Source organism: Phaenicophaeus curvirostris, chromosome 19 (assembly GCF_032191515.1).
Source record: "Phaenicophaeus curvirostris isolate KB17595 chromosome 19, BPBGC_Pcur_1.0, whole genome shotgun sequence".
NCBI classification, from domain to species: Eukaryota; Metazoa; Chordata; class Aves; order Cuculiformes; family Cuculidae; genus Phaenicophaeus; species Phaenicophaeus curvirostris.
Window position 1 is genome coordinate 14,932,920 of NC_091410.1, and position 26,907 is coordinate 14,959,826.

The 26,907-nt window shown below is 56.2% G+C and overlaps 3 protein-coding genes across 3 annotated transcripts; all 3 read right to left on the reverse strand.

The window, feature by feature from the left end:
* Window positions 1-789: 789 nt before the first annotated feature.
* Window positions 790-5,171, reverse strand: TRIM65 (tripartite motif containing 65). Its single transcript, XM_069872526.1, has 6 exons — window positions 4,384-5,171; window positions 3,808-3,903; window positions 3,500-3,733; window positions 2,893-3,064; window positions 2,492-2,572; window positions 790-1,894 (listed from the first exon to the last, which is right to left on the reverse strand). Exons 1-6 carry the CDS (start codon window positions 4,819-4,821, stop codon window positions 1,362-1,364), a joined length of 1,554 nt encoding a protein of 517 aa, XP_069728627.1. The 5' UTR covers window positions 4,822-5,171; the 3' UTR covers window positions 790-1,361.
* Window positions 5,172-6,625: 1,454 nt separating this feature from the next.
* Window positions 6,626-11,037, reverse strand: MRPL38 (mitochondrial ribosomal protein L38). Its single transcript, XM_069872534.1, has 9 exons — window positions 10,921-11,037; window positions 10,549-10,728; window positions 9,923-10,051; window positions 9,635-9,843; window positions 9,267-9,339; window positions 8,671-8,716; window positions 8,125-8,283; window positions 7,594-7,730; window positions 6,626-7,261 (listed from the first exon to the last, which is right to left on the reverse strand). Exons 1-9 carry the CDS (start codon window positions 11,024-11,026, stop codon window positions 7,125-7,127), a joined length of 1,176 nt encoding a protein of 391 aa, XP_069728635.1. The 5' UTR covers window positions 11,027-11,037; the 3' UTR covers window positions 6,626-7,124.
* Window positions 11,038-11,248: 211 nt separating this feature from the next.
* FBF1 (Fas binding factor 1) lies at window positions 11,249-26,303 on the reverse strand. The gene is made up of 29 exons (XM_069872709.1): window positions 26,289-26,303; window positions 25,821-25,916; window positions 25,522-25,549; window positions 24,822-24,863; window positions 24,398-24,488; window positions 23,932-23,992; window positions 23,401-23,451; window positions 23,153-23,285; window positions 22,530-22,610; window positions 20,625-20,775; window positions 20,283-20,416; window positions 19,796-19,898; window positions 19,310-19,681; window positions 18,751-18,828; window positions 18,343-18,446; window positions 17,679-17,728; window positions 17,025-17,069; window positions 16,794-16,928; window positions 16,499-16,599; window positions 15,830-16,036; window positions 15,247-15,354; window positions 14,823-14,962; window positions 14,413-14,531; window positions 14,189-14,311; window positions 13,694-13,879; window positions 12,821-12,997; window positions 12,265-12,394; window positions 11,785-11,954; window positions 11,249-11,425 (listed from the first exon to the last, which is right to left on the reverse strand). The coding sequence occupies exons 2-29, from the start codon at window positions 25,821-25,823 to the stop codon at window positions 11,342-11,344; spliced, it is 3,207 nt and encodes a 1,068-aa protein (XP_069728810.1). The 5' UTR covers window positions 25,824-25,916; window positions 26,289-26,303; the 3' UTR covers window positions 11,249-11,341.
* Window positions 26,304-26,907: the final 604 nt, after the last annotated feature.

The following is a 26,907-nucleotide window of genomic DNA, read 5'->3' on the forward strand; positions in this document are numbered from 1 at the left end:
CTGAAGGTCTGCTGCCTGCCTGCCAAAAAGGACCACAAGGTCCCGGTCCTGGCTCAGCCCCCATCCCCTCTTCCTCCAGCGCCGCCAGAGCTGGGCTGGGGCAGCACTTGAAGGGCTTTCCGTCTGAGGATCTCCAGCCACCTCCTGCAGAGGGTACCCAGGCAATTTTTTTCAGCTTGCTTGCGTTCCCAGGCCCGTGCCAGCCCAAGGTCTCGCCCAAGGACAAGTCTGGGAAGCAAAGGAGGAAGCATAGCAAGACCAAAATATATCTGTCCTGAGAGAAGGGACATGCTTTCTGGAGAAGGGACAAAGCAAGGGAAGATGCTTTTAGTCTTTTTTCCCCCCAAAGGAAACAAGCTGATGCAACTCATTCCCTGTGAATTCGCATGCACATCCCCAGCACCTTTGAACCTGGTGCCCAGTTTTAGTCCTCACCAGCATCCCGGGAGTGGGGCAGTAGGGGGTGCTGGACCTGTGGTCTCACCCTTGGAAAAGCTTCAATCAAGAAAGCTCCTGGCTTTCTTCTGCACCAGATTGACCTTGGGGCAGAGCCAGAGGAAACCAGGGTTCCTTATCACAGTGCTATTGTAGATAAAGCACCTTCCATTTCTGGTCACTACGTGGGACTGGTTTCTGCTGCTGGCCCTGCAAGGATGCAGAGGGGCAGGATGGGGCCCTGCAGGGATCTGTGCAGGAGCAGGGACACCCAGCTCACCCCTCTTCAGAACTGCTTGGTCCCTCAGCTCTTATCAGTGCCAAGGCCAAAACAGTAGGAAAACAGACCTTTATTGGGTAAAGCAGCTTTGTACAAAGAGCAACACTACAAAAAAAGTCGCTCCGCCCCATCTGAGAGCAGCAAGAGGGGACCAGGAGGGGCTGGGGGAGCAGGACCTGGCTGCATGTGGGACTTGGGGAGCACGAGGCTGCCCCTGCATTGCTCCACAGCCCCCATGGCTGCGGCACTCATCCCCCGCCCCCCAAAATCTTCTCCAGACTTGAGAGGTTTGGCCAGGATAGGAGAGCAAGGAAAAACTAATTCTTTCACCCTCCCACTCTCCCTTCCTTGCCCCATCTCCAGGTGCAGGCACTTGCACGTGTCCCCACACAGCAACCAGGGGCTCAATCCCCATGGCAAAGGCACCGCCCTGAGCCCTGCATCCTCTCCCCTGCCCTCACTTGTGTCACCAGCATGGTTTGCATACGCAAATCGGAGTGGGTTAATTTGCATGCTTATCCTTCATCAAAGCTTGTTAAAACACTGCACCCCACTTGCACCATGAGAGCCCCAGCTGCAGCTTGGCCACTGCTCCAGCCTGGGGCTCACCAGCCCCGCTGACGGAACAGCACGGCAGCGTCACCGCTCAGTCCTTCTGGCACAGTGTCACCGCTCGCCCCTCGCACAGCCAAAAGACGGGGTAGAGGGGCTCAGTGAAGACATTGTGGAAGGAGTGGATGAGCTGTGTCTTCTCCCCGAGGCCATAGAAAGAGAGAAGCCCCTTGCCATAATCCAAGTGGACCCCCAGGTTCTTGTAGAGCTGCTTTTGAATTTTCTCTGCCTGGCCCTTGTGCCAGGCCATGTAGCAATCCTCCCGCACCTGCAGCCCCCACGAGCCCTCGTCCAGCCCGATGTTGAACTTGTGGCCCTGCTGCCACTCCCAGGGAAGCCCGCGGTAGGTCACCCCCAGGATGACGGAGTGGCTGGAGACCTTCACCTCCCAGTAGTGGTGGCCATGGCCGTAGCCCTGTGTGCAAAGCACCTGCCAGGGCTTGAAGCGGGGTCCCTGCTCCTGCCACCCACAGACAGCACGGCAGATGTGTTTGGCTTTCCGGTTGCCTTTCGACAGCTCCAGGTACTTGTTGGCTGTTTTGGGATCAAAGGTCAGGTTGCGGTGTTCTGGGGAGAGCAAGGAAATGGAGGGGGCTGAAACACTTCATCAGGCCTTTACACCCTTGCTGTGAACCCCCACAACAGTGATGAGTTTTAAGCAGAGTAGGGCTGGCTCCCCAGATAGAAGAGAACAAGTCACAGGGTGTTTGGAGGGGAAGGGGGGCAGGATGAGACATGATACCTGCCCTCCCGCCTGCTAGAAGGAAGGAAACAGCCCAAAAATGGCAACAAGACACAATGCTTTGCGCGGTCCTCACACAGCCCAGCTCACCGCGAGCCAACCAATGACTTCCTGGTCATTGTGGAAGAGATGTGCTTGATTTTAAGAGCAAAAAAAAAAAAAAACCAAGCACAAATGAAGAGAGTGGGAGAAAGCCAAGCATCATATGAGTGAGTCTGGTACTATGGGAAGTTACTTCCCTCTGCGGGGGCTGTGAGAAATCCTCCCGCCACAGGCAGTCACCGGCCAGCAGCACCTCACCTTCCTCCTGCAACGGCCCCTGCTACAGTACCCTCTGCAGAACTTTCTCGGGGTCATTAGCAGGGAAAGAAGTGTTATTATGAGCTGCAGGCATGACCCTCCAGACTCCCCACACTCCTCACCCTTCAGAAGCTCAGCTCGGAGACAGCAATGAGGGAGAGGGGCCACCACCTTCACTGCCGGCTCCAGGGGATGCACTGGGCCTGTGGAGGATACAGATGGATATTTTGAGGAATGCCACCCAAAAACTTGCCCTTCCTGGCTTCGATGGGAGGAGGCAGTCCTTTGTATCCAAGCCTGGGAGCGGGCAAGTACCATCAGAACTCGTTGGCAAGAAGGGGCCACAGTGAAGCCACCCAGCTTATCTCACCCCATTGATACCCACCTGCTGAAGAGCAGGTGTGTGTCCCCATCCCACCCCTCTGTGCCCAGCAGCTGTGTCCCCAGCATGGTGACACAGGCAAGGCTGTGGTTCAGGATGACTCAGAGCCCATCGGGGTGGCCCTGCAAGCAGAAAGGTTACCTTGGCCAATGGGGTCGGGCGCTTTGGGGGCCACAGAGCCTTGCAAATCCTCCTGCAAGAGTCTGGAGATGTCGGTGAGGATATCAGCGATGGGCTTGACCACATTAGCCACATCAAACTCTACGGGGAGCCGCGCCTCCAGGCTCTCCGGCATCTGGAGCAGGGGAAACTCCTGCAGACAGAGGCACAAACAGCCATGCACCAGCCTGGGGAGGATCAGCAGCTCTGAATTCCATCCACATCTCCCAGTGGGTGATGGGGCCACCCACAAAGCATCGTTAGCTGTGGCTGGGGTGTGGAGTCAGCAGCTGTCGCAGTGGGAGCATGAGGCTGTGGGGAGCAGAGGAGCTGTGGAGGTACTTGGTGTTTTGCTGGTGGCGGAAGAGACTTGGTGAGCAGTTTGGGGGCAGCACCATGCGCTCCAATTGAGCGTCACCCTCAGTTTTCAGCCCACCCTTCACCCCCTCCCCCTCCAAAAGCAGCTCTTCCTCACAGCCCCGTTACATCCTTGGGCCGAGCTGAGGACATGTCCCGCTGGGGAAGGGGTTGACCAAGTCTCTGCCATCACCAGAGGGGAGTGGGGAGGGACACAGTGCCAGGACGGTACCTGGAGAAAGGTCCTGTGGTTGGGGCAGGCGAGCAGGCATTGAGCTCTCTCCCTGTGCTGGCCGAGGACGTCCAGGTGGTCCTTCAGGAGGCTCCAGTTCTCCCCAATGCGCTCCAGTGCTGCTGCTTGCTCTTGCTCAATCCTGGCCACCGTCCGGCATTGGAAATTCTGCAAGGCTTGCCCCAGGAGACCAAATTTGCTCAGTATCCCTGATTTGAGCACCTCTGAAGACTCCTGCGCGGGGGAAAGCCATGAGAGCAAGTACACTCCCACCCACATGCCTGGCATGGGGATGGCCTCAGCATTACCTTGATGCTGTGCATTTGCTCTTCCAGCTGCTGCATCTCCCGCTCCATCCTCTCCGATTCCTCCTGGGCTTTATCCAGGGACGCTTTCAAAAGGGCCTGCAAAGGGAGGCACCAACACCTTGCAGAGCAGGACATCACTGCCCACACAGCACCAGTAGCCCTCCCAGGGCTTCAGAACAAGGCTTACAGGGAAGGAAAAGGCTTGGGAAGGGCAGAGGCTGCATCCAGGGTCCCTGAGAAGTGAAACCCTGTGCTGTCTTTCACCGCTTTTTAGCCATTTCCTCCAAGTCATGACTCACAAACACCTATGGCCCCGTTCATCCGGTGCTGCTGGATTTGCCCATCTCTCTGCTGCTTCTGACAGCCCTGGTTTCTCAGGGAGCAGCTGGGGGATGGTGGCATCTCACTGGCCAAAGCCTATGCCAGGCCCTTGTTCAGCTGAGGCTGCACACAGCTCAGCACGTGGAAGCACATCATGTCCCCCCAGCAGAGCACAGGACAGCAGAGGTGGATGTTGTGGGGTGCCAAAGCTGCCATGGCTCCCCTTGCTCTTCCCCTGCCACCCATCACTCCCACCTGCTTTTTAGAGCGCTCCTCCTCAAAGAGCACCAGTTGGTGCCGCTGGCACTGCTGGACGGTGCAGATGCAGCAGATGCACCGCCGCTCATCCTCGCAGTAGAGCTCCAGTGGGCGTCCGTGCTGCGGGCACAGCTCACCTTGGGCCACCTCGCAACTCTTGGTGCCTAAGACCTGCACCTCGCCATCCCGTGCCAGCTCCACCACGCCGTACAGGGTGACGTTCTTGTCCAGCTCTGGGCGCTGCCTGAAGCTCCTGCGGCACTGGGGGCAGCTGTAGCCCCTCTCAGCCCTGGCAGGCGCCAGCTCCTCCTTGTGCCAGTGGCCGCTGATGCAGTGCTTGCAGAAGTTGTGCCCGCACGGCAAGGTCACAGGCACCCTGAACAGCTCCAGGCAGATGGAGCATGTCAGCTTCTCCTCCAGCGCACGCGACGCCATCCTGCCCAGGACGGGGATCAGGGAAATGGAGGAAAGCAGCCACAGAAAGAAGCTGGGGAAATAGAAACTCAGCTGTGCAGAGAGGGAGGAGGAGATGGTGACGCTAAACCCAGAGGCGGGTCAGGGCTCCGAGCCAGCATGCGCTCAAAGAGATGGCCAGTGGGTGCCCTCTTGGCGGCAGCACAGCGACACATGCACGAGGTGGGCAAGATTCAGAGCAATGACTATTTCCATGCGTGTGTTTGCACAGGTACATGAGGTATAATCCGATTTCACTCCTTTTTGGCCCTTTGAGGGAACTTCCTGCCACTCTCACCCCGCCAGGGCCGGGTCCCCGAGCTAAGCACGACAGCGCCCCTGGCAAAGGCCTCAGCACAGCACAAGGGATTCAACAGCCCAGGAACTGGCAGAGAGGGGCACCCACGCCACCTCCCTCTGCAGTGCAAAGGCTGCACCAGATGCCAGCAGCTGGCCAGGGCCTCATTCTGCCCTTGTATCATTCCATTTTAAACTGCAGTTCCTGCTGTTTTTACTTACCTGTGCATGCCCACCGCTCCTTTTCCTACCAAGTTCCTTGCAACATCCTCACGCTCCAAAGCAGAAAAAAAAAGATGTCTTCCAGGCCATTCGACCCAGTGAAGGTGGAGTCTTCTGCCCGGAGGTGATGGTGGTGCTTGTGCACCACATCCCTTCACCTTATCTTTATACAGTTCACTTTCATGAGAACAGCTCAGGCCTCACAGTCCCAAGCCTTATCTCCCTCCCCTCACAGAGGTCCTATCATTTGCATGCACGCTCCCAAGCAGCTGAACACTGGCTAGACTGCCTCGCTTCGTGGGGTTCAGCAGCCTCCCAGGACACACCGCCTTGTCATCACCCATAGAGGTAAGGGTGAGCAGGGAGGGGGTCTGCGCTGTGCTGGAGCGCTCCTCAGTGGGCTGCTGGGGGTTGGAGCAGTTTCCCCGCCACAGACAGGCTCAGAGCCATCCCTGCTGGACTCGGGAAGTGCCCTGGGATCTGTCACAACTCCCTGCATGTCCCAGCATAGCTTCAGATCCAGAACACTTCCCTGGACTCAAACTGCAAATTCTGACTAAATATTCAAAGCTCAGAGGGACATAATGCAAGCCATGTGTCTGCCTAGAACTGCAGGGCACCTCTGCTGCCACCGCTCACCTCACCAGCTCATCCACCCCAGCTCACACCTGGCCACAGAATCCTTTGGGGCAGGAGGAGACATAGGAGCTCAGCTGGAGCTGGCAACAGCCCTGAGCAATGGCTGCCGGTTGCTCCAGCAAACACTCCAGCTGTTTGCCAGAGGCTCTCATTTCCTGAGTAAGGGGAGAACCAGAGCTGGGAACAGGCAGCTGCAACAGGAGGAAAACACATTGGTATTTGGAGGTTAAACATGTGAACTGGGATGCAGGAAGAGCCCTGCAAAGCAGAGCAGAAAGCAGTCTCTCCACAGCTAGGGTGCAGGAGAGACCACCACTGCGTGTCTGCCCCAGCCACAGCAGCTCCGCGGCTCTGTTTTTGCCCCACCTCTCCACACAGGACACATGCTGTCCACGGAGCGAGGGGAAGGAGACTGAGGCCCACCTGCTTGGGTAGTTGGGAGAAGCCAGCTCCACAAACACAGACCTTGTGCGTGCTTACCTCCGCACTCTTTCTACCCTACAACATCCATGAGGGTAAAGAGATCCCAGCCAGGAGAATGGCCACCCTCCTCCCTGCATCCTGCTGAGCTACCCAGTAGGTTTGGATACTAAGCTCTTCCCAGTAAAGACAAGGCAGCACCGCCAGCGTTGCTCAGTGTGTTTAATCAGTCACCTCTTTAAGAGGACTGCACGAATGAAAGCTGACAGTCCTGAATTGCAGTGCTATAAGCAGAGAGAATCCAGGCTGCCTGGCTCTGTTTGTTGCATAAACAGCTGAAAGGAGAACTGTGATCTTTGCAGAGAAGCAAACCAGGGCATCTTTGGGGACTCAACCCTGCCTCCCTTACTGATCAGCTCTGCCACAGCAGCAGTAGCAGGATTTCCGCCTGCTTTCACCCATGAATGTCCTCTTCAAGGAGCCCTTTGCCCACACAGCTGCCAGGCACAGCAAACACCTGTCGCTCCCCACTGTGCAACTGCCAGCACAGGGGAACTGGGAGCCGAGAGGCTGACTTTGCCATCTCCTTCCAGAGACACAGGTGGCTCCCAGCTCCAGAGCTGCCTGAAGCCAGGGAAGCAAGGGAAGCCAGCAGCCCCATCTGCCTGGCCAGCATCCCAGTGTCTGCTTGGGAGGGGGCTGTACCCCTAGTAAATGCCATAGGTGGGCTCTTCGTTGTCTCGGTATCTGTCCAGGTACCTCAGCGGCTGGTGGCGCGGGAACTTCAGCTGTGGAGGATGATAAACAGGCGGCCGCACGAATTCAAACACAGGCTCCCTCATATCTGCAAGGGGTGATACAGAGCATTAGCAACACGTCTGAGGTCCAAACACCAGGCCCTCCCCTTCACCAGTGAGGGCCCTCAAACCACAGGTGATCAAGCAGGCCCGGCTGAAGGCTCTCTTTGTAAAATTTTACAAGGCTTATTTCAAACGGCCTTTTAGAGGTTGTCTCCTGACTGCTGTGAGTCTGATTGAAGATGGCTCACCAATGATCCGTGCTGTGCTGCAACAGATCCTAGACGAGTGCCAGGACCAGGCATGAGCCTCCAGCCACAGCCTGTTTCACTGCCCCTGCATGTTATGGACCCGTCCAGCACCCCTCCACCTTTCTTACTGAGCAGCTGATGGAAGACCCAGGTAACGGAGCTGTCCCACTGACACTGGAAAAATGCCAGCCCTGCTGGGGTCATTGCATCCTCATGCTTTCTGTAGAAGTCAAATGTGCTAAAGGTCCGCATCTTGAGGCTGTGGCTGGAAATGGATGCAAACACAAGAGCTGAGGTGAACCTCTTGTCCTGCAGCACCCTGGTAGGCAACTATTTCTCCACATCATCCTAGGGTCTATAAAACAGAGGTGGAAAAGGAAATTCACAAAAAAAACATCCCCCAGCCTCTCCAGCTGTGTGCACACCTCTGCCCCAGGCAGGGCAAACCACTCTTAACAGCCTGGTTTAAAAGAGGAGGACTTGGCAGCGCTTGCAGGGCTGGGATTGTGGCTTCAAGCAACATGCAAACTCAAAGCAGTCCTGAACAACTCTGAAGATTAAAAGGAACTGCTGTCCTACAGCAGTGACAAGCCTGTCATAACAGGCAAAAACATCCAAGCCAAGCGAGTGTGAAACTGCCCAGTGGGAGCCTGAATTACCATGGCTTCGGCCGAACGTCCTCGCTGAAATCTATGGGGCAGTCTTGCTTGAAGAGGAGGAAGATGAAGCGATGGTAGCCAGTTCCCATGGCAGGGAAGGGGGGCAAGTAATGACAGATCTCCTTACCCGATGTGATGTCGTTGCCTGGGATGTTCGTCCTGAACACAAAGAAATTACTTCACTGAACATCCACCCATTCCCCTCCACTAGGGCCTGCAGGTTCACCCAGGACTGCAAATCCCTCTGTGCTATGTTTTGACATGACTTGTGCCCTCTGTGACAAAGGGACAGACAGCAGGGCTGCTTTCCCTGGAAGAAAGAAACATATCCAGTGCTTTAATGCCAAACAGCAGCAACGCTTGGCACTGCTGCACCTTTAACAGGACCCAGAACACAGGAATAAAGCAGCTCCAGAGAGCACCCCAGAAAAACCCACAGAACTGCCTTAGCCAACAACTTCCCAGGTCTGTCGGAGGAGCCTCTGCCCGCTCCGCCTGTGCTGAACCGGAGCTGAGCAGCACGCAGCTCTGGCGTGCAGTACTCACACTAGCCAGTGCAGGTACTCCGAGTCCGTCTCTCTTAAATGTCCATCTGCAAATGCACACAACAAGGAAAGGCGACTCAGGGACAGCCTGGAGTTTGCCTCAGCCCCAAAGCAAGAGGATCCAGACCCCGTTTAAACAGAGGGAGCAGCTCAAGTCCTCCTAGCATTCCTTTCCTAGCAGAAAAGTAACTCACTCTTTTAGGACTGAGATTAAAACAAGGAGCAAAGAACTCCACAGATATGACTCCAAGATTAAAAGAACTTCTTGATCAACCGCTTCCCTCTGCTGTGCCTTTGGTTTCTCAGGGCAGTGTCTGCTAACCCACCTCCCAGGCAGATTACTGAGTGAAGGAACACTTCGGGGATAAACAAGAGATGGGAGTCAGGGAATCACTTCCCCTAAACTGTAACGCAGGTCCTGTTGTGCCACTGCCCCATCTCTCAACTGCTGGAGATCTGAGGAGGCTACAACCTTTCCTGCATGCAAAATACACTCTATTACGTTACACCGTGCAGCCAGAAGAAACAGGAACTAACCAAGGGCAGAGTGAAACAGCCCTGTTTAAACAAGCTATTTTTAAAGAACTCACTACTCACCCGGATTTGTGAGCAACAAAGTCCAAAGGGAGCCTTTATCTGCCTCATACGACACTGCAGGGGAACTGGAAGCCTAAACAAGAAACACAAATAGCTCTGTTAAGACCAAGCCATGGTTTCCCAGGCACGGCCACCACCGAGTAATTCAGTTCCACCAGGAGAGCCCCAGGGGCGTTAACAGCAGACTGCCATGGACAACAATCTTGTGGCAAAGCTTTGGTCCTTAATGCATTTCTTAGATGTGCTTCCTTCATCACAAATACCCTCCAAAGAAATCCTCCAGAATGCACAATGCCCATCAGAAGCATCTGACAAAGCCATGCAGGCTCCCATGGGGTGCAAGTTGTTCCCAGACCCCCCGTGCACACCTCTGACGGAGTCACTACATTTCCGTAGTAGACTGGCACGAAGTTCTCATCGTCTTGGTTGTACTCCACCCTCAGGGAGACCCAGGGGGTGAATATGGCGCCCTTGAACAAATCACGGAATATCCCGCAGTGTTCTGCCACGCGCTGCTTGTGGAAGGGGCCGCTGGTCTTCTCCCACTCTGCTCTGACGTTGTCGAGAGGGATCAGCGCTACAGGGAGAGAGAAACGCTGCAGGAGGCAGCTGGGCACCCAGTGGCCAGGGCAGGTATGAGGTGGTGGGGCACCAACCAGTCCGGAGCCGCGCTGCTCTTTCCATCTCTGCATTCTGACGGTTCTCCCGCAGGATCTTTTTCCTTTCCTTGACTTTCTTTTCCCGCAGCAGCTTCTCATGTGGCAGGCTGATGTCAGTCTTTGGCTCTTCAGAGAAGAATGAAAATATCATGTATGTGAAAAATACAAATACCAAGCACAAAGCTACAAAATGTTACAGAGTGTGCAAGAGACGCAAACTTTAAAGCGTCAGAGACTTGATTCTCCCACAGCTGCCATCCCTTTGCACCTCCAGGCCCCTGCTCCCACCTCCTCCCCCAAATCACTGTGCATCCAGACCTCCAGGTCTGCCAGCCAGTGAGCGATGTGGCCAAACAGCTGCAGGTCTAACACTCTTGTTCCCACTCTGCTTTCTCCAACACTACTGGGGATCCATGGAACCCCTTCTTTATGCTGCTCCACGGCTTTTAGCAGCTCCTGGCCAGCCTCCCTCCTACCAGAAAACCATCATCCGCTTCCCTGAAGAGCGCTCTGCGAACTTCTACATCGGAAATGGCTGCGGCACCTCAGCATCTCCTAAGAGGGTGTGGTTTGGGGCAGATCCCAGCAGCAGCTTCCCTACAATCAGGAGCAGAGGCGCGTACCTGCCGGGGGGCTGCAGTGCTCCCGGTATGTCCGCCACCAGCGCGGCTTCCTGCTCTCCTTCTCTGCCAGCTGGAAGTACCGACTGAAGCTCCGGTATTTTTCCAGCGTTTCCAACTTGCTGACGTCGATATCCTCGTTGGGCATCGGCCCTAGCGGCGCTGCCCGCTTGCAGAGCGCGGCTAGCAGGGAGAGAACTCACGGTTTACACAGAGAGCAAGGAGCGATGCCGAGGGGGCCGGGACAGAGCGGGGATCAGCGGGGATCGGGCAGAGCAGGAGGCTGGGTGGGGGGATCATGCGCCCTCCTCCCCGGCTCCTCCCCCTCCCCCTCCCCCTTCCCCGGAGGTCCCCGGGCCCCCCCCAGCCTCTCACCGGCCGTGCCGAGCGCCCGCCCCGCCCGGGCCGCGTTCCGCGCCGCGCGCCCCAGCAGCAGCGCTGCCGCCATCTTTTGCGCCGCACGCAGGGAAAGGCCCCTCATTCCCACGGCAACGGGGCCGCCAGGAGCGGCGCCTGAATGTAACCGCGTACACAGCACCAGGCAACGCGCCGGGAAAGACCCCGCGTTCCCACGGCAACGGGGCCGCCAACAGCGGCGCCTGAATGGAACCGCGCACACAGCCCCCGCCCCGCGGCCCCGCAGCGCAGCCGACCGCGCACTGAGCAGCGCGGTTTTAAAGAGGAGGAGGGCGCCAGGGCCGAGAACTAGAGCTCTTTATTCTCCGCTTTCGTCCCCGACGGGGGCGCAGCGGCCCCCTGGGAGGACGGGGGGGCGGTGGGGACGATGGATCCCAACTCAGTCCGAGCGCGGGGCAGCGCGGTCGGGCGCGTTCGTCAGGGTCTCCAGGAAGAACTGCTCGTCCTCGAGGAAGCTGTGGTCCTGAGAAGGGAGGAGGAATGGACGGGACGGGCACCGGGGGAAGCCTTGGCGGGCGCCCTCGTGCAAGGAGGGAACACGGCGACCCCAAGTCCAGCAGAGCTGCCTTCTGCCGCCCAGGCTGGAGAAGGGGGCAGCCCCGCTGAGCCAAGGGCATTATTGATGAACCCCGGACAAGCTGCATCCTTGTCTGGGGTTCATCCTCGCTGCTGGAATCACCCCTCCAGGCACCCATGGCTCCTGCCAGCCCAGAAACGGTCATGGCAGACACCCACCCTGCAGCTCCGAGGCTCGAACCAGGCTTCCCTCAGCCCCGCTCCTACCCAGCCACTTTGAAGTGCTCTCCAGCCCTGTCTCCTCACCTGCTGGGCTCTGTGCTTCAGCAGCAGCAGTTTCGTGTAGAGCTCGGTGGAGCTGGCCACGGCCAGGGTTTCTCTGCTCCCCCCGAGGCTGTGCCAAGGGAGCACCCCAACAGGAGGTGAAAAGCCTGGAACAACCCCCCAGCTGTGTGGTGCTGCTGCCGTTGGGGGAACTGCAGATGGACACAACAGAGCATCCCTTTTTCAGCTGCCTTTGTGCCCCTGCAGCAGGGTCCTCCCCCAACCTCCTAATGAAAATGGGCTTTAACCCAGCTGCTTGTCTGCTCCTGTCTTCTCTTCTCCTGCTCCTGGCACTGCCCCAACTCAGAGAGCTCGGCTGAGGTCTTTCTGAGGACAGGGAGGCCAACTCACAGCTGAGGTTTATGTACCGGAACTAAAACAGCCCCCAGGAACACCACAAGCCTCCCAGAGCGGCTGCCTCCCAGCCTATCCCATCCCACAGCAGCATGCAGGAAACCTTACACATCTTGGAAAGGCCTTTCATAGGGGTACCGACGTCCTGCTCTGTGGTCAGCAGCATTGTGGGGTTGCTGGGCAGCTCCTCGCTTAGCTTTTGTAGCTGTTTCCTCTGGTAAGCCATGCTCAGCCAGTCCTGCCCCATCCCCAAGAGAAAGGAGAGAGAAGCTTTTGGTGAAGGTTCAGGCCCTTGGCATAGTGGCCCCAGGCTGAGATGGTCAGGTGAGTGGGTATTTGCCTCATGCAGACGCTGTTCCTGCTGCTTCAGCTGCCCCAAGTGCTGCTGCATGACCTGCAGCCTGCTCTGCTGCTCCGACTCCATCCTGCATGCCTCCCACAGGGCTCGTTCCCCTTCCTCATACTTCTGGGATGAGAGCTGCAAGGTAGAGCAGCTGGGGAGGATGGGGATGGGGACCCTCGCGCAGCAAGGCTCCTTTGTGAATCCCCTTATTCCCATCCCCGGACAGGATTAGGATTTAGGACTTTGGGAGGAGTGTGAAACCCTAGTTTTGCTGCCAGCCTGCGTACAGCTGTGAACCACAAGCACAGATGCTGCACTTACCTTGGTCGTGCTTTTAATCTTCTCTTCCTGCTGCTGGATGTGCAGTGCAGCCCTGTTCACCTTCTCCTTCTCCAGCTTCAGCTCCCGCCAGGCCTCATCCAGAAGCTCCCTGTCCCTTGCCAGCTGCTCCTCCTTGGCTTTCAGCTCATGGCTCCAGATCTTCAGGTCTGCCTGCTCCTAGGATAGGCAGAGGGGAAACTGAGGCGTTACCTGCTCTGTCCTGCACACCATAAAACGTCTTCCCAAGTGATAGCAGAGATCTGCCCCCACTGAGCTCCTAGTGTGTGCCAGTTCAGGATCAGAGCAAAACCACCAAGCAGTGCCCTCACTCACCCACTCTGGGGACCAGGACTGGCAGTGCTGGAATTGTACACACAAACATACACATACACCCTCACCACGTTGCACGCCTTAAAATATGCTCAAGGCACAGTGGTTTGTTATTTTCCACCCTAGTAGCCCTTAGAAATGTGGCTCTGACACACTGCCAGGGCCACATATCCCCTCTGGGCAGCCCCAGTGGGGAGCAGACCTGGCTTTGGACACGTCCCCATGGCACAGGGAGCTTTTACTGAACCCTCCATGGGGATTTCCTTCCTCCAGACTTTCAACAGAGGCAGCTTCCCGTGGTCTGGCTGCTCAAACTCCTCCCAGACAAAGGGGAGGGATAGAGACGACTGATGCTTCGGTCAACAGCCAAAACAGGCTGATGGAGGCTGTTCCTGGAGCAGCTCAATTCTCACCACCTCAAGTGAGTCTCTGTGTTAAACACCTAAAGGCAGTGCTGAACGACTGCCCCATGGGCAGGACCCATCCATCCAGGAGCTTTCCAGGCACTGCTGGAGGCCATGGGAAGGGTTTCCACGGCAGTACCTTGGCCAGGCTCAGGATGGTGCCCTCTCTCTGGGAATCCATCTGCAGGGTGCGCTCCATTTCACGCTCCATCCGCGCCTTGCTCAGCTGCTGCTGGGTGCGAAACTCAGCCCACTCGGCGGCCAGCTGCCGCCGCTCCTCTGAGCACTTCTGCATCACTGACTTCTGCTCCTCCAGCAAAGCACTCTGGAGAGTTGCAAGAGAGGGAGAGAGAAAGCACTGAGGCCCATCCACGGATGGATTTTTCTTCTTTAACCCATCCTTGCCACACCACATCTAGAGGCTGGTTCAAGCCATGGCGCCTGGCATGAACCCTGCATGGGGAGCTCTGGCCCTGCACTCCTCGGGGTGCACCGTGCACGCACAGGACTGGATGTGGGATTGAGGAGGCGGAGGGTAGAAGGATGCTGCAGCCCAGCACCCACACACTGCAGTGCAGCCTCAGTCAGACTCTGGTCACAGCAAAAGCACCTGGACATGTCCATCCCCCCTCACCTTTGCCCTCTCCAGCTCTGCTCGTTCCATGGAATGCTGCTGGGTCATGATTCGCCGCTGCTCCTCCAGCGAGTGCTGCAGTGATTCCACTTTGGATTGCTCTGCTGTTGCCCTCCATCGCTCCTGGATCAGAAACAGAGAAAGAGAGATGCCACTCACAGGCTCTAGGCCAGGGATCTTCAGTGGGGAAGACACACACCCCATTCCCAGACAGGAGGGCTCACCTGCTCCAGCAGCCGAGTCTGCTCACCCAGCCTGGCCTCCATTTTGGCAATCACCTCCTGCAGCCGGCTCCGCTCCTCCTCCATGTCCCTCTGCTGCTGAGACAGCTGGTCCTGGAGCACTGGGGAGAGACAGCAGCAGTGCTGTAAGCACGAGGCAGGAAAGCCTCTCTGCCCACACCATTGTCACGGAAAAGCTGCATGCATTTGTGTCATCACACTCTGCACAACCCCAGGACACCAATTTGTAAGAGGGAGACCCCGAGACATGCAGTGACCAAGGCAGACAGGCCTTTGCCAGCCTGAGCTCCCAGCCTCTGACTCAGAGTCCAACCTTCTCCCCATTTTCTAGTTGTCCCCAGCCACAGCAGGGACCCCGCAGCCATTTCAGCACAGGGTAATGGCAGATGTACCCTTGAGCTGCTGGTCGCGCTGCCGTGCCCCCAGGGCCAGCTCCTGGGAGGTGCTGTGGTGCGTGGCCTCCACCTTGTGAGAGAGGTTGTGCAGATCACTGGAGAACTTCTCCATCTGCTCAATGACGCCATTCAGAGACCTGTGGAGAGGAGCGAGGGGAGGGTCACCTCTGTGGGACACGCTTTGTCTCACTGCAATCGAGAGTGGGATGTGGAGAGGTCCAAAGGCTGAGCATCCAGAATGGAGCTGTAGCTGCTGCTTAGGGAAGTCATGACAAGTATGAAACAGCTCAGCATCCCTGGAGGCAGTGGGTGGGAGAGAGAATGGCCCCTGCTCCTCTTGAGGTCTGAGGCTGGTTCCTTGTAGGACAGGGAGCATCATGGCCAGGGACCAACACAGTGATACGACACTGGCTGCTGGCACCTGGTGTGCGAAGTGGCACTGGTCACTGCATCAATCTCTTGGTCTTTCAGCCGCTTCAGCCGCTGGAGTTGCTCTTCATAGTCTTTGCGCATCTCCTGGACAGACACCCTGTAGGACAAGGGGGAAAAGCCCACCAGGGGCTGTCACAAAGTGGTGCTCCCTGTGACGGGCACCATGGGAAAGGCTTGGTCCCAGGAGCTCAACTGGCACAGCAGTCTGCCATGGGGCATCCCACTGGCAGGCATCCACATTTGGGACGGCCATATTTGGGGGTTATGGGTTTCTCTGCCAAAAACTGATTTCTCATTGACCCAAACTTGGTGGATACCAGTGACTCAGTGACCTAAATAAAAGGGATTTAGGGGAGATAAAACACTGGGTTCAGCATCTTTCAAAATACAACGCATTCCCTCTGAAATGATGTCTCCAGCCAGACCTCCCTGGCAAATCCAACATTCCAAAAGCCACTGAGCTGCCCACAACCCAATGCTTCTGGAGTCTGATTTTTCCTTTCATCATGGCCCCGTTCTCTGGTTCCATCAACAAAAAAGGGTATTTAGCCCCACATGTGTGCTACTCTCACCTTTGCAGTTCCCGCAGTCGCTCCAGCTCCAGTGCACTCTGCTGCTCCAGCGTGGCTAGGCGTTGCTGGTGCTGTGCCAGCAGTTCTGCTCGTGCCTGCTCTGCATCCCGGCTCTGTGATAGCAGCTGAGCCACCAGCTGCTCCTTCTCCTGTCGCAGCCGCTCCTCCCGCTGCCCGTAGGTCTCCTCCACCACCTTCACCCGGCTCCTGCCCAGAGAGAGCCCTCAGGGTGTCACAGCACGGGAGAGGTGTTGCTTTCATGGCAGTATGGCTCTCTCTACCCAAGGGGCACACAGGGATTTAGGAGCAGATCGGTGTTGCTGTGTGAGTGGGGAAACTGAGGCATGGTGTGCATCCCCTCCCATGGCCTGAGCCCTGAACCCTCCCGCTGCTGCCCAGAGCAGTGGCCTGGGGACATGCTGGCAATGGGACTGGCCCCTCCTCTTTGTCACCCACAGGACAGCATTGGCAGGAGCAGGCCCCTACACTGACTCACCCATGAGGCCACTCTCTGCCCCCACTAGGTCCTCACTGACATGTCCCTGTGCCTGCCTGTCCTAGGGATGGATTTGAGAAGCGCCCCATCTCTCCCACCCCAGGAAAGATGGACAGGGCTATAGGCAAGGATCTGGCAGAGAAGGGGAGCACAGGTAAGAAAGAGTCTGGTACCTGTGGGCACTCTCGAGGAGTTCTAGGTCCTCCTGGTGCCGCTGCTGGAGACTCTCCAGCAACAGTCTCTGCTGCGTCCGCTCCAGCTCCAGTGTCCGGACCTGTCGGGTATGCAGGGAGAAGGTCTTTGTCCTGCCCTGGGGACAGAGCTCCCATAGCAGCACTTGGTGGCCACAGGCAACTCTGGACAGGGAAGTTTCTCCTCTCCTGTCACCCTCATGCAGTTCAGGGTGGACAAGGCTCCTTCTCCCGTGGGGTCACACATAGTCCCCACCCAGCAGGCAATGGGGCTCACCTGGCTTTCCAGCTCTACCACGCGGGCCTGGAGGCTGAGCAGTGCTGCTTGACAGCCAGATGCATCCTCGTAGAGCATGGGTGCGGGAAGCCCCAGCCGCCTCTCGTGTAGTGAGCCCAGGGCTGAGGACTCTGCCTAATGGGACGGAAAGAGAAGATCAGTCAAGGCCCTTTAGGATCAGTGGCTTTGTGGCGCAGCCACAAGCACCCCCAGAGTGGGCACATGCCTCACCTGCTGCTGTGGGGCAGCCTGGAGATGTGCCCGGGGAGTGGCGACCTGTGGAGACACAAGAATGCTCTCAGGGAAGCAAAGCCCTGGGAAAACACCTCCTTCTAGCCTGTGAATGGTGATCCATCCCCAGCCTACTGCACTCCTCCTCTACCCTTTCCCTGCCCAGCCCCACTGCTGGCCTGGGTCTCAGGTGATGCTCAGCAGCCCCCACTCCAGACACAAATGTGCTGGGCTCTCCACCTTGTGGGGACAGGGATAAGACAATGAGTCCTCTGGGAGACAGCGTGTGTCCTGCCACCAGTGCAGGGCAAGGAGGCCCAGCTGGATAGCAAACAGAGGCTTCAAAGACCAAGCAAGAGCTGCCCTCTCTGTTAAAGGCTCCAATCCCCCTTCAGCTGTCTAGAAACAATCTCAGAGCATCTTCACTACCATACTGGAGAAAGCCAGTTGGGAAAAAAAAAAAAAAAAAAAAGTCCTTTATCAACTGGAGCCTTTGCTATCTAATTAATATAATATGAACACAGGCTCCCAGGGATGCAAAGCAGAGCCCACCCTTCCACCTGCTGAGGGAGCCGGGAGAGATGCCAGTAAGTCGGCAGCAAAGGGCTCACAGTCACCTCCCTGATCCAGTACCTCTTGAGGGCACAGACCCACCTGAGTGAGTGGGGCCGGGCCCTGCGTCTCCTGCTCTCCTAGGATCAAGGCTGTGGGGACCGAAAATTGAACAAGTCTGTGATTCAGACACAGCAATGGGAACCATTCCCTCCCAGAAGGATAAGGGCCTAGGTCTCCTGGGCAGTGTGAGCAGCGTTATGCTCTGCTCTGCTGGCTGGTGGTGGGGATGGAGGGTAAGACAGGTCTGTACCTGCCACCCCAACCCCATGCACAGTGGTGGGACTGCTCTGCAAAGTAAGTCTGGAGGCAAAGCACAGCTCTTCCTCCATCTCCATCAGCCAGGGAGGAGGCTGGGTCCCCTAAGCCCCTTTCAGTGGCCTCTGAACTGGTGCACAGCCTCAGCCATGGGCAGGAGGGGATCTTCCAGCACACAGCACTGGTGGGACAAGTTTGGGGGCAACAGGAGGGAAGTGAAAGAGAGAAAGGACAGTACGAACTTACGCCCACCCAGCAAGTTCCCTTCAGCCCTCTGAAACCCCAAAGGCGGCTCAGTGCACACAAGCACGGTGTCCCCATCACACCATGAGGTGAGGATGACGGGATCCTGCATCCCACTCTGACAATGGCTGGTCAAAGCCCAGGCAGCATTCACACAGCCAAGGGTGATGCTGTGGCTCCTGCTGCCCAAATTGTACAACCACACAAAACGCACCAAGGGCGCTGGTGTCTCTGGAGGGAACCCCATTTGCAGCTTCCGATGGGTGAGCTGGGGCTGGTTTCGGGGTGCTGAGCCAGGGGATCGGCTGCCTGCCAGGGCACAGAGACAGAAGTGATGCACAACAGTATCACAGCTCAGGGAAAGGGGCACAGACATCATCTTTCTTGGCAGTTCCTTAAGTTTAAAATCTCACTGTCCCTCTGTGATCAAACAGGTAAGAGCCCACTGATCCTTCAGAGCTGTCTTCCCTCCCAGTTACAGATGTCCCAGGCCAAAGTCATCACAGCTGGCTGCCAGCTCTCCCTGCTCCCCCATCTCGCCCACAGTGCTGCCTTCTGCAGGACCTCTCTCATGTGGAGGATGCCCAAAAGGCAAAGGAAGTGGGGGCCGTACTTGGAGCTGCCTGCAGTTGCTGCCTTCTCCAGTGAGCCAGCTGCCTGCTGCGGGGCTCCTGCGGAGGAGGCCAGCTGCCTGCAAGCAAAAAGCACCCTATGTGGGAATGCCGAGGAGGTGATGAAAGACAAAATCTCTCAGTTCACACCTCCCTGCCCATTATACACGGCTGCATGTCTGCAATTCGCTTCTGAGTCCCATTCGTGGCACAAGTATGAACCTGCGTCAGTGTAAACCCAGACCGGAGGAGGTGGTTTGCCTGGAACTAAGAGTGAAGGGGAATGAAGAGCAGAGTGGGAGCCTGTGGGGATGCACTGATCCAGCACAGCTCTGCAGGAGCTGAGGCAACTGTGGCCATGACTGGAAGGAGAGCCCTGAGGTGTAAGGGGTCCACAGGCTGGATCAGTGGGAGAAAGCCCCGTGTTATTGCCCCAGCGTGAAACAAGATACTGCTTAAGATTAATTCGTGAAACTCAAGCTGAGGGCTGCCAAGATATGCTGCTGGAACAGCTATGCGTGGAGCAGACGAGCATGCTGTGACCATTAACCAAGCTGTTACCTGACAGGAGAGTGGGGATCCAGCCCTTTGCCTGGGGCCTCCAAGGGCTCGGCACTCCTCTCCTGAGCCTTTGCCTGTGCCTGGGCTTTCTTGCGAGACAAGGCAGCTGTCAGCCAGTTCTCCTCCTCCACTGGGCCAGGTTTGGCCTCCGCCTGCTCTGCAGCTGGGAGCTGGCTAGTAGGGCTGGGGTAGCTCGCTGCAGGACTGGCCTTCACTGCAGAGAGCGGCTCTGAATCCAGAAAATCCTCATCTTTCAAACCCAGCCAGTCACCTCCAGTCCTGCTGCGCTGCACAGGGCTCCTGCTCACTGGAGGAGGGGGTTTGGAGCGTGGCTCTGGTTTTGGTTCGCTGCTGTTCTCGGCTGAAAACCTGCTGCAAGGAGAGGCACTCTCATACCTCCCTGCAAGGGGACCCTGTCTGTGAGGGATCCTCGCCTTCTCCACTGCAGGGGCACCGCAGCCAGGCCAGACACATGCAGCACCGTACCTTACAGATGTCCTCCTCGCCGGCTGGTCCTTCATTGTGGAGGCCACTGAAGGCTGGTACGCTCCAAAGACAAAATCCTCCTCCTTACAACCCTCTTCCTTCTCTGCTCAGACAAGCAGCCTGGAGTCAGCACCCAGAGGAGCAGCCAGCTGAAAAGACATCAGCCCTCCTCCTCCCCTGCAACTCCCACTGGGATCACTGCCTCTGGGAAAACACAGCATAGTTGGGAAGTGTCTTTGTTTCAAATCAGCCCACAATCAAAGGCAATTGAACTATGGCTATGGCGCGAATGCTCCCAAGCTGCCTCGAGGGCAGAGGACACCACTTTTGCATCATCCTCCTTGCCCCTGTGCTCACCAAGAGCCCATCAGCAATCCTGCACACATCACAGAAAGGGTCTTTCCCCTGCAAGGGCATCAGAAACCAATCTCATTCTCCCAGTGCTGCCACCTCTGTAGGCCCTCCCAGCATCTCTGGCTGTGCTTACCTGGCTGCTTTTGGTACTTCTTATCCAGTTTGAACCCCTTGTGGTCATCCACGCCTGGTGGTTCCAGGACTTTGGCCATGGAGCCTCGTCCCAGCAACTCATCCAGCTTGGAGTGGGCTGGCCGCAGCTCCTCTCTGTTGGGGACACAGTGGCAGTAAGGTTTCTCCAAGAGGCAGGGCTGTCCCTTGTCACACAGCTTTGACAGAGTGCTCTGGCAAACAAGGCTGCTTTGCACCTTTCTGGGACCCGGAGGCTCCAGCAGCCCCAACTCAGCACGGTGGCACCGTCAAAACACACAAGCCCTCCTCTGCTTTACTCCGACTACCTCTTGATTGCACTTACTCTTCTGCCTTCTTTCCCTGCTTCCCATTTCCTTTCAGGCCGCTGTTGAACCCCAGTGCATCCATCAGATCGTCACCATCATCATCAAACAAGAGCTCCTGCCTCCTCCTCCGGACAGGGGTCACAGTGCGCAGGGGCGTCTGGGGTGGCTCTGTGGATGGGTCACATGTGGCAGGGTTTGAGCAGGAAGGGTTGGGTTTTTAACAACAGATCAAAGCAGCCCTGCCTGCTCTTATCTCTCAGGTCCTTTAACAACGTCATTTCTAAATAACTCTTTTCAGTGACTAAATGCCACAGCAAGTGACAAAGTGACCGTGCACCACTGCCTGGTCTGTGGTCACACATCCACTGATGGGACACTGCTAGGCGTCATTCACACCAGGGTTTCCAGCTTTGTTTTACTCCAGGAGCTTTTTAACTCACAAGTTTCCGGTGAGATCACTCCTGCCCCCCTTCCCCTAAGAGGTCCTGCTGCAGCAATGCACCTTAGTCCTTGCTCTAACCCACCAGCTGCTACTTGTGTCCATTTCTGAAGCAGAGTGGGTTTCTTCGGGCAAATGGTGACTTTAGGGGACTATCAGTCCCACTGGCATTCCTGCTGCAGGAACAAGAGGGCAGAGGGCCTGTAACACAGCCACAATGCAGCCGGTTCCAACCCAGAGCTGCCCCAGCTGGGCTTTGGTGTGGACCGGTGATACTCTCACCCACCCCAATCCTGACCCAGAAAACTTGTTCTCATTTAGAAGCACATAAAATGGGCTGGATGAGACCAAAGGTAAGACCTGAGCCTCTATTCCCAGAAAGGAAAGGTCAGTTCTGTAACCTGGGGCACACTTGAAATAGGAGGCATCCAGTGAGCTGTGTTGCAATGAACCCCATTACCAAGCTGCTCTACAAATGACTGCACTGGTCAATAAAAGATGGGACTATGTGGCTTTCCATTTAATGTTTGGACATCACACAAACTAACTCATGCTGCTGATTCATCTGTTACAAAGAGGATGTGTCGAGCAGCCCTGTTCACCTTTCTCTTTGCTCCACTGTTTTTCTCTCAGAACTGCTTTTAGTGCCTGTTGGGGCTGGCTTGTTGGGAGCATCCCACTCTTCGTCAGATAAATGCTCTACCAAAGGATCGTGTGAATTTGGGAATCACCCCATAGAAGCAGGAGAAGAGAATAACATTAACAACAACCAAAATAAAAACAACGTTATTTAGAACAGTTCTGTGCAAAGCCAAGCACCACTCCCCACCGTGTGCACGAGGGGAGAGGAGTCCAGAGTCACAAACGCAGGTTCTGTAGTGACCTGTGTGATACCCCAGAGTTTCCCTGAACTTCAGACACTCAATAACTACACTTCTGTTCATTTTTTCTATATTTCTTTCTCTTAGAAGAAAATAAATCAAAATTTGGATTCTTTAACACTTGAACATTCTTTAGGGAAAGAAAAAGGGGAGAAAAAAGCCCACCTAGATCAACTAAAGTCCATTAGTGATTTTAACAGATGCGGATCTTGATTATAGTGCAGGCTTTGACAACCAGATCCCAACTGTCAGGACACCAGCCTCCCTGCTTGGAAGTTGGACAGACTCTCCTCTGATGCAAAGGTGTCCAAGTGCTATGGAGTCATTGAAAAACAAAGCACAGGTGAAAAAGCAAATGTGCTCAGGACTTATCCCCCAGCCTTGTCACGGGGACAGCATCAAACAAAGAGCTGTCACATTTTTTCTCTTTCGGTCACCTCTGTGGGATTAGATTTGCACTGGCATGGAAGTGGGGGAGGACTCCATCTCATTAACCAGCCAAGGTTTCAGTTAACAGAGGGGGCAAGCTACAGGAAGCGAACAAGGACAGAGCCTTCAGCTGCCCCCATGCATCTTCATGCTGATGTGAAGCAAGATCCTACCTTCAAAGTTAAATTTCTTGTACTGTCGGGAAGCAGCAGGGGATGACAGTGGCTTCTCTTCCCTCGCAGGTGCAGGCTCTCCTGGAAGGAGAGGCCACAGCTCTCAGAAACAAGTTTCATCAGAAATGTCCCTCTCCACCTGGCTGCACGTCACTTTTTGGGTGGCATCCCCCTAAATGCCCTTACTGCAACACAGAGTGTCCCTATGGCCCTATCTCGTGGGAATCCCTCTGGAGCGGCCTCCCGGCAAGCAAAGAGAAAAGGGCCTGAGAAGAGCAGAGCGCTTTGGGGAGGAGCATATCTTAAATACAACCCTTGCGGCTCTCCTGCCCTGCAGCCCCTGCCAGAAACGCTTTGCTGTACTGGGGAATGGGCAGCGGTGTTTGGTGGGAGGCAGCAGCGTGGCTGTTGCTGCTGCTGTCAGTGATGTTATTGCAGCATGGCAAGAGGCTGGGCCAGGGATCACCCCAGAGACCACTAGTGGCCAGAATAACATTCACCCAAAATGGACCAAGAAAAGGATTTTAGGGAACAATTCCACTTTTTGTTTCCTACTCCCGATAAAAATAACCCTTGCTCATTTGCAACCAGGCTGTGAAAGAAGACTAGGATCTCCTTTTTACCGTTCTCACGAGCTGGTGGTTTCCCTGCTCCTCCCAAGGACTCATGCTTCCCAGCACCTTTCACATTCGTCTTCCCCGGCCCAGAACTGGGTTTCGATATTCCCAAGAGATCAGCTTCCATCTCATCCATATCCTGGAAAGCAAGAGGACAAGGACAGGCACAGGGTGAGCGCTGCTCCCCTCTTTGGAGGCCAGAGGCCAAGGCTGCAGTGCTGATGGGGCCAAGGTGGGGGTGCTGATGCGCTCACCTTCAGGGTCTGCAGCAGAGCCTTCGGGTCTGCATCAGAGGCACTGGATCCCTGTGTGCCAGGGAGGGAAGAGATCAGAGACGAGCATGCTTCAGAAACTCCTCATCCCTTGCTCCAGCCCCTGTTTTTCCTCATTTTATGAGATGGAAGAACACACGTCGAACTCCTTGTGGTGTCCCTACTGAAACCCCCAGTACCTCAATTCCTCTGCTGAGATTCTGCTGCCTCTGCAATCAGTGTAAGGAACACCCAAGGACCTTGCTTTAGGTGAGGGTCCTTCCTATGACACTTTATCCGACGCGTGTCCTGGCTTTGGTCCATGTCATTCAGAGCACCTGGAAGCCCTCCTCCCACCAGCCACCCACTCACCCACCCCACAGTGATGCCAGAGAGGGGCTACCTCTTCAGCCACCTTTCACGGATCATCCCTGATATCCCACTGACTCGGATGGGATGACACCAAGTCAAGCTTGGCTCATCTCAGCCCCAACCCTCGGGACACCCTGGCTCTCTTCCAGAATTTGGGCTCACCTCTGCAGCAATGGTGTCCTCTGCAGGGAGTTTGTTGGTGAAATCATCCTTTGGAAAGGACCTGTGACACAAGCCTGGTGGTCAGCAGCACCACACCAGGGCTTGGCAAGGGAGCAGGGAGACACAGGGGTGGGAGGAGGAGGGGATCACATAGGCACACCCAGCAGCCAAACCACACAACATGGAAAATGAGGCTCAAATAGCACTAGGATAAGAGATGGCATCGCTGGGACTGCTGTATTTAAGTATCATTTGTTATAAGGGAGATTTATAGAAGATGGACAGGGCTAGGGGAACCCAACCCATGCAGGAAAGCTTCAGGCTCTGCGCTCCAGGCTCCCAAAGGCATCGCAGATAACTTGCTTTCCCAGGCAAAGGAGAAGCTAAGGATAGCGCAGGGCAGAAAGAACTGGGGAGCACAAAAGAGATCTCAAAGTGGGAGAGGCTGTGTCTGAAAGACACTCACTTCTTGCTGGCCTGCACACTGGTGCTCTGGGCCCTTCCACTGCCGCTCCCAGCCAGCTGGAAAGCTCTGGCAGGTTTAGCAGGGGTTTCATCTGGAAACAAGACAAGGAGAGATTAGGACAATGGACACAGGCATAATCCTGGCCTGGGCACTCCAAAGGGGGATTTTCTGCCTTCTCACAGACCACAGAGTCTTTTAATCAGAGATGAACTTCACTTTATCTCACCCAAACTGATGTCTGACCTATTTAGTAGCCTCTGACTCTGGGAAATCCTGCTCTCCACTCTGCTCCCTGCTTTAACCCCCCCTCACAACTACAGCCCCTCAGAGATCCGTGGCTGCCGTACCAGCACCTCCTGCTCCCAGGAAGGAAGCAAGAGCACAAGGATGCTGCCCCTTCAGCTGCAAAGGAAGTTTACTTTACCGTCGGATGCCAGGAGGTCACCAAGGATGTCATCAAGAGAGCCTGAAACAAGACAAATTAGAGGTGCTGAGGCAGGTAAGCTCACCAAGCGGGTGTAGCTGCAATAGGGCTCGCTCTTTTGAGATGCCCCAAGAATAATAGTTTGGCCTCAAGCGTCATCAGTGTAACCCTTGCTTGTCAGTCCAGGAAGGACTGCCAGGATACAATCCAGTATGTTGTATATAAAAGATCCAGCTTCACTTCTTTATCAAGTGAGCCAGCTGTGCTCTATTCTGTGAGTCACTGCCCACCAGCAACACTGAATCTGTGACCTCTCGCCCCATAGTGCCCCAGAGACCCTGGTTAACCCTGAAAGCTCTGCTTCAGTGTTAGGGGCTGCAAGCAGCCTCTAAACAAGCAGCTAGGGAGCAGGTGAAGGGAAGAACTGAAATAAATGCATACATTCTCCCCTGGATTTGGAAAAGCTCACAAGAAAGGAATACAAGACCCCAGAAGCAAATCCACTGGATGTGAGAGGCAGGTGAATATCCCTAGTTCAGGAATGACACGATGCGCTCAGCTGCAGCTTTCAGACAAGGACCGTGAACATTTCAGTAGCCAGGACTGCCACTTGACGCCAGCATCTCCCTCCTGTCCCATACGTTCCCAGCAGATCAAAGCACCCATGGACAGCAAAAGGGAAGCATGCAAGTGTACGTACCGCTGAACCTTCTCTTGGGTTTTGCAGCCTACGGAGAAAGACAAATTCCCTCATTAGCAAACAAAGCAAGCCTGACCTGGACTTTCTCAAACACTGCCAGAGGACGGTTCCTCCAGAGAATCCCACAAGGAACCACAAAGCCACACTGTTCAGAAAATGGCCTGTGAGACACAGGGGAACCACTTAGATCTGTACAACTTGAGAGACGCCGGTGAACACGGTCCATCTTGCTTCCCAAAAGAGGTGCCAGAGCGTCACGTTTGGATTTCACAGGCAGTATCACACTTCATCACACTCACCATCGCAGGATCCCAGCCTTCCCTTAGTCCAGCAAGTCCGTTTAAAGATTCTCCCCACCTCCACCTCGCAGGGGGGACTAACACCGCGGGTCACACCTGCAGGGAAAGGAGGAATTTTCAATCTGCTGCTAAACAAACATCCCTCTCCCGCCTGGGGCCCCTCTGCCAGGGGCTGCCCGGACCTCCCCAAGCCGCTCTAATAAACGGCTCTGTCCCCCGGTTCCCCAAAACAGCCTCGAGCCCCCGCAGCGGTTGGCATGGGGACCGGCTCCCCGACGCCAAGGGCCCGCTCAGCCGCCCGGCCTGCCCCGCCCCAACCGGCGAAGGGAGCATCGCGACGGGGGAGAGCAAGACCAGAGCGGAACGGGCGGCGAGGGGCGCCCGCAGCTCCTGGGGGGCGAGCGGGACGAGGGGAGCCGCGCCTCCCGCATCCCGTTCTACCACGGCAACCCAGCCCCGGCCCCGCACCGGGAGCCCCGCGCCGCGGAGGCCGCAGCCGCCGCCCGCCCCTTCTCCTCCCGGCGGCCCCCGAGCCGCGGCCCCGCCCGCTCCGCCAGCTCGGCCCGAGGCGCCAGCGGCCGCCCCGGTGCTCGGTGGAATCACGGAACCGTTTGAGCTGGGAGGGACCTCACGGCCCATCCAGTCCCACCCCTGCCACGGGCAGGGACACCCCCCCTGGATCAGGGGCTCCAAGCCCCATCCAACCTCCCTTGAACCCCTCCCGGGATGGGGCAGCCACCCCTGCTCTGGGCAGCCTGGGCCAGGGCCTCCCCGCCCTCACAGGAAAACATTTCTCCCCAAGATCTCATCTCAAACTTCCTCCTTGAGCTTAAAACTATTTCTCCTGGTTCTGGCACAACAGGCCCTGTTAAAATACTGCACCCATCTTTCCTACAGGCCCCAAACTGATAAAGGGCCACCCCCACCCTTCCGTCAGGCACCTCAAACCCAGCTCCAACTAGCACAGCCCCTGCACCAGGTAGGGTCGCAGCCGCCCCTTCCATCTCAACAGCAGGAAGCAGGGGCCAGGAGCTTCCAGAAGCCGTGAATCCCACCTGTGGTAATGGCATGTGGCACAGCCACACTA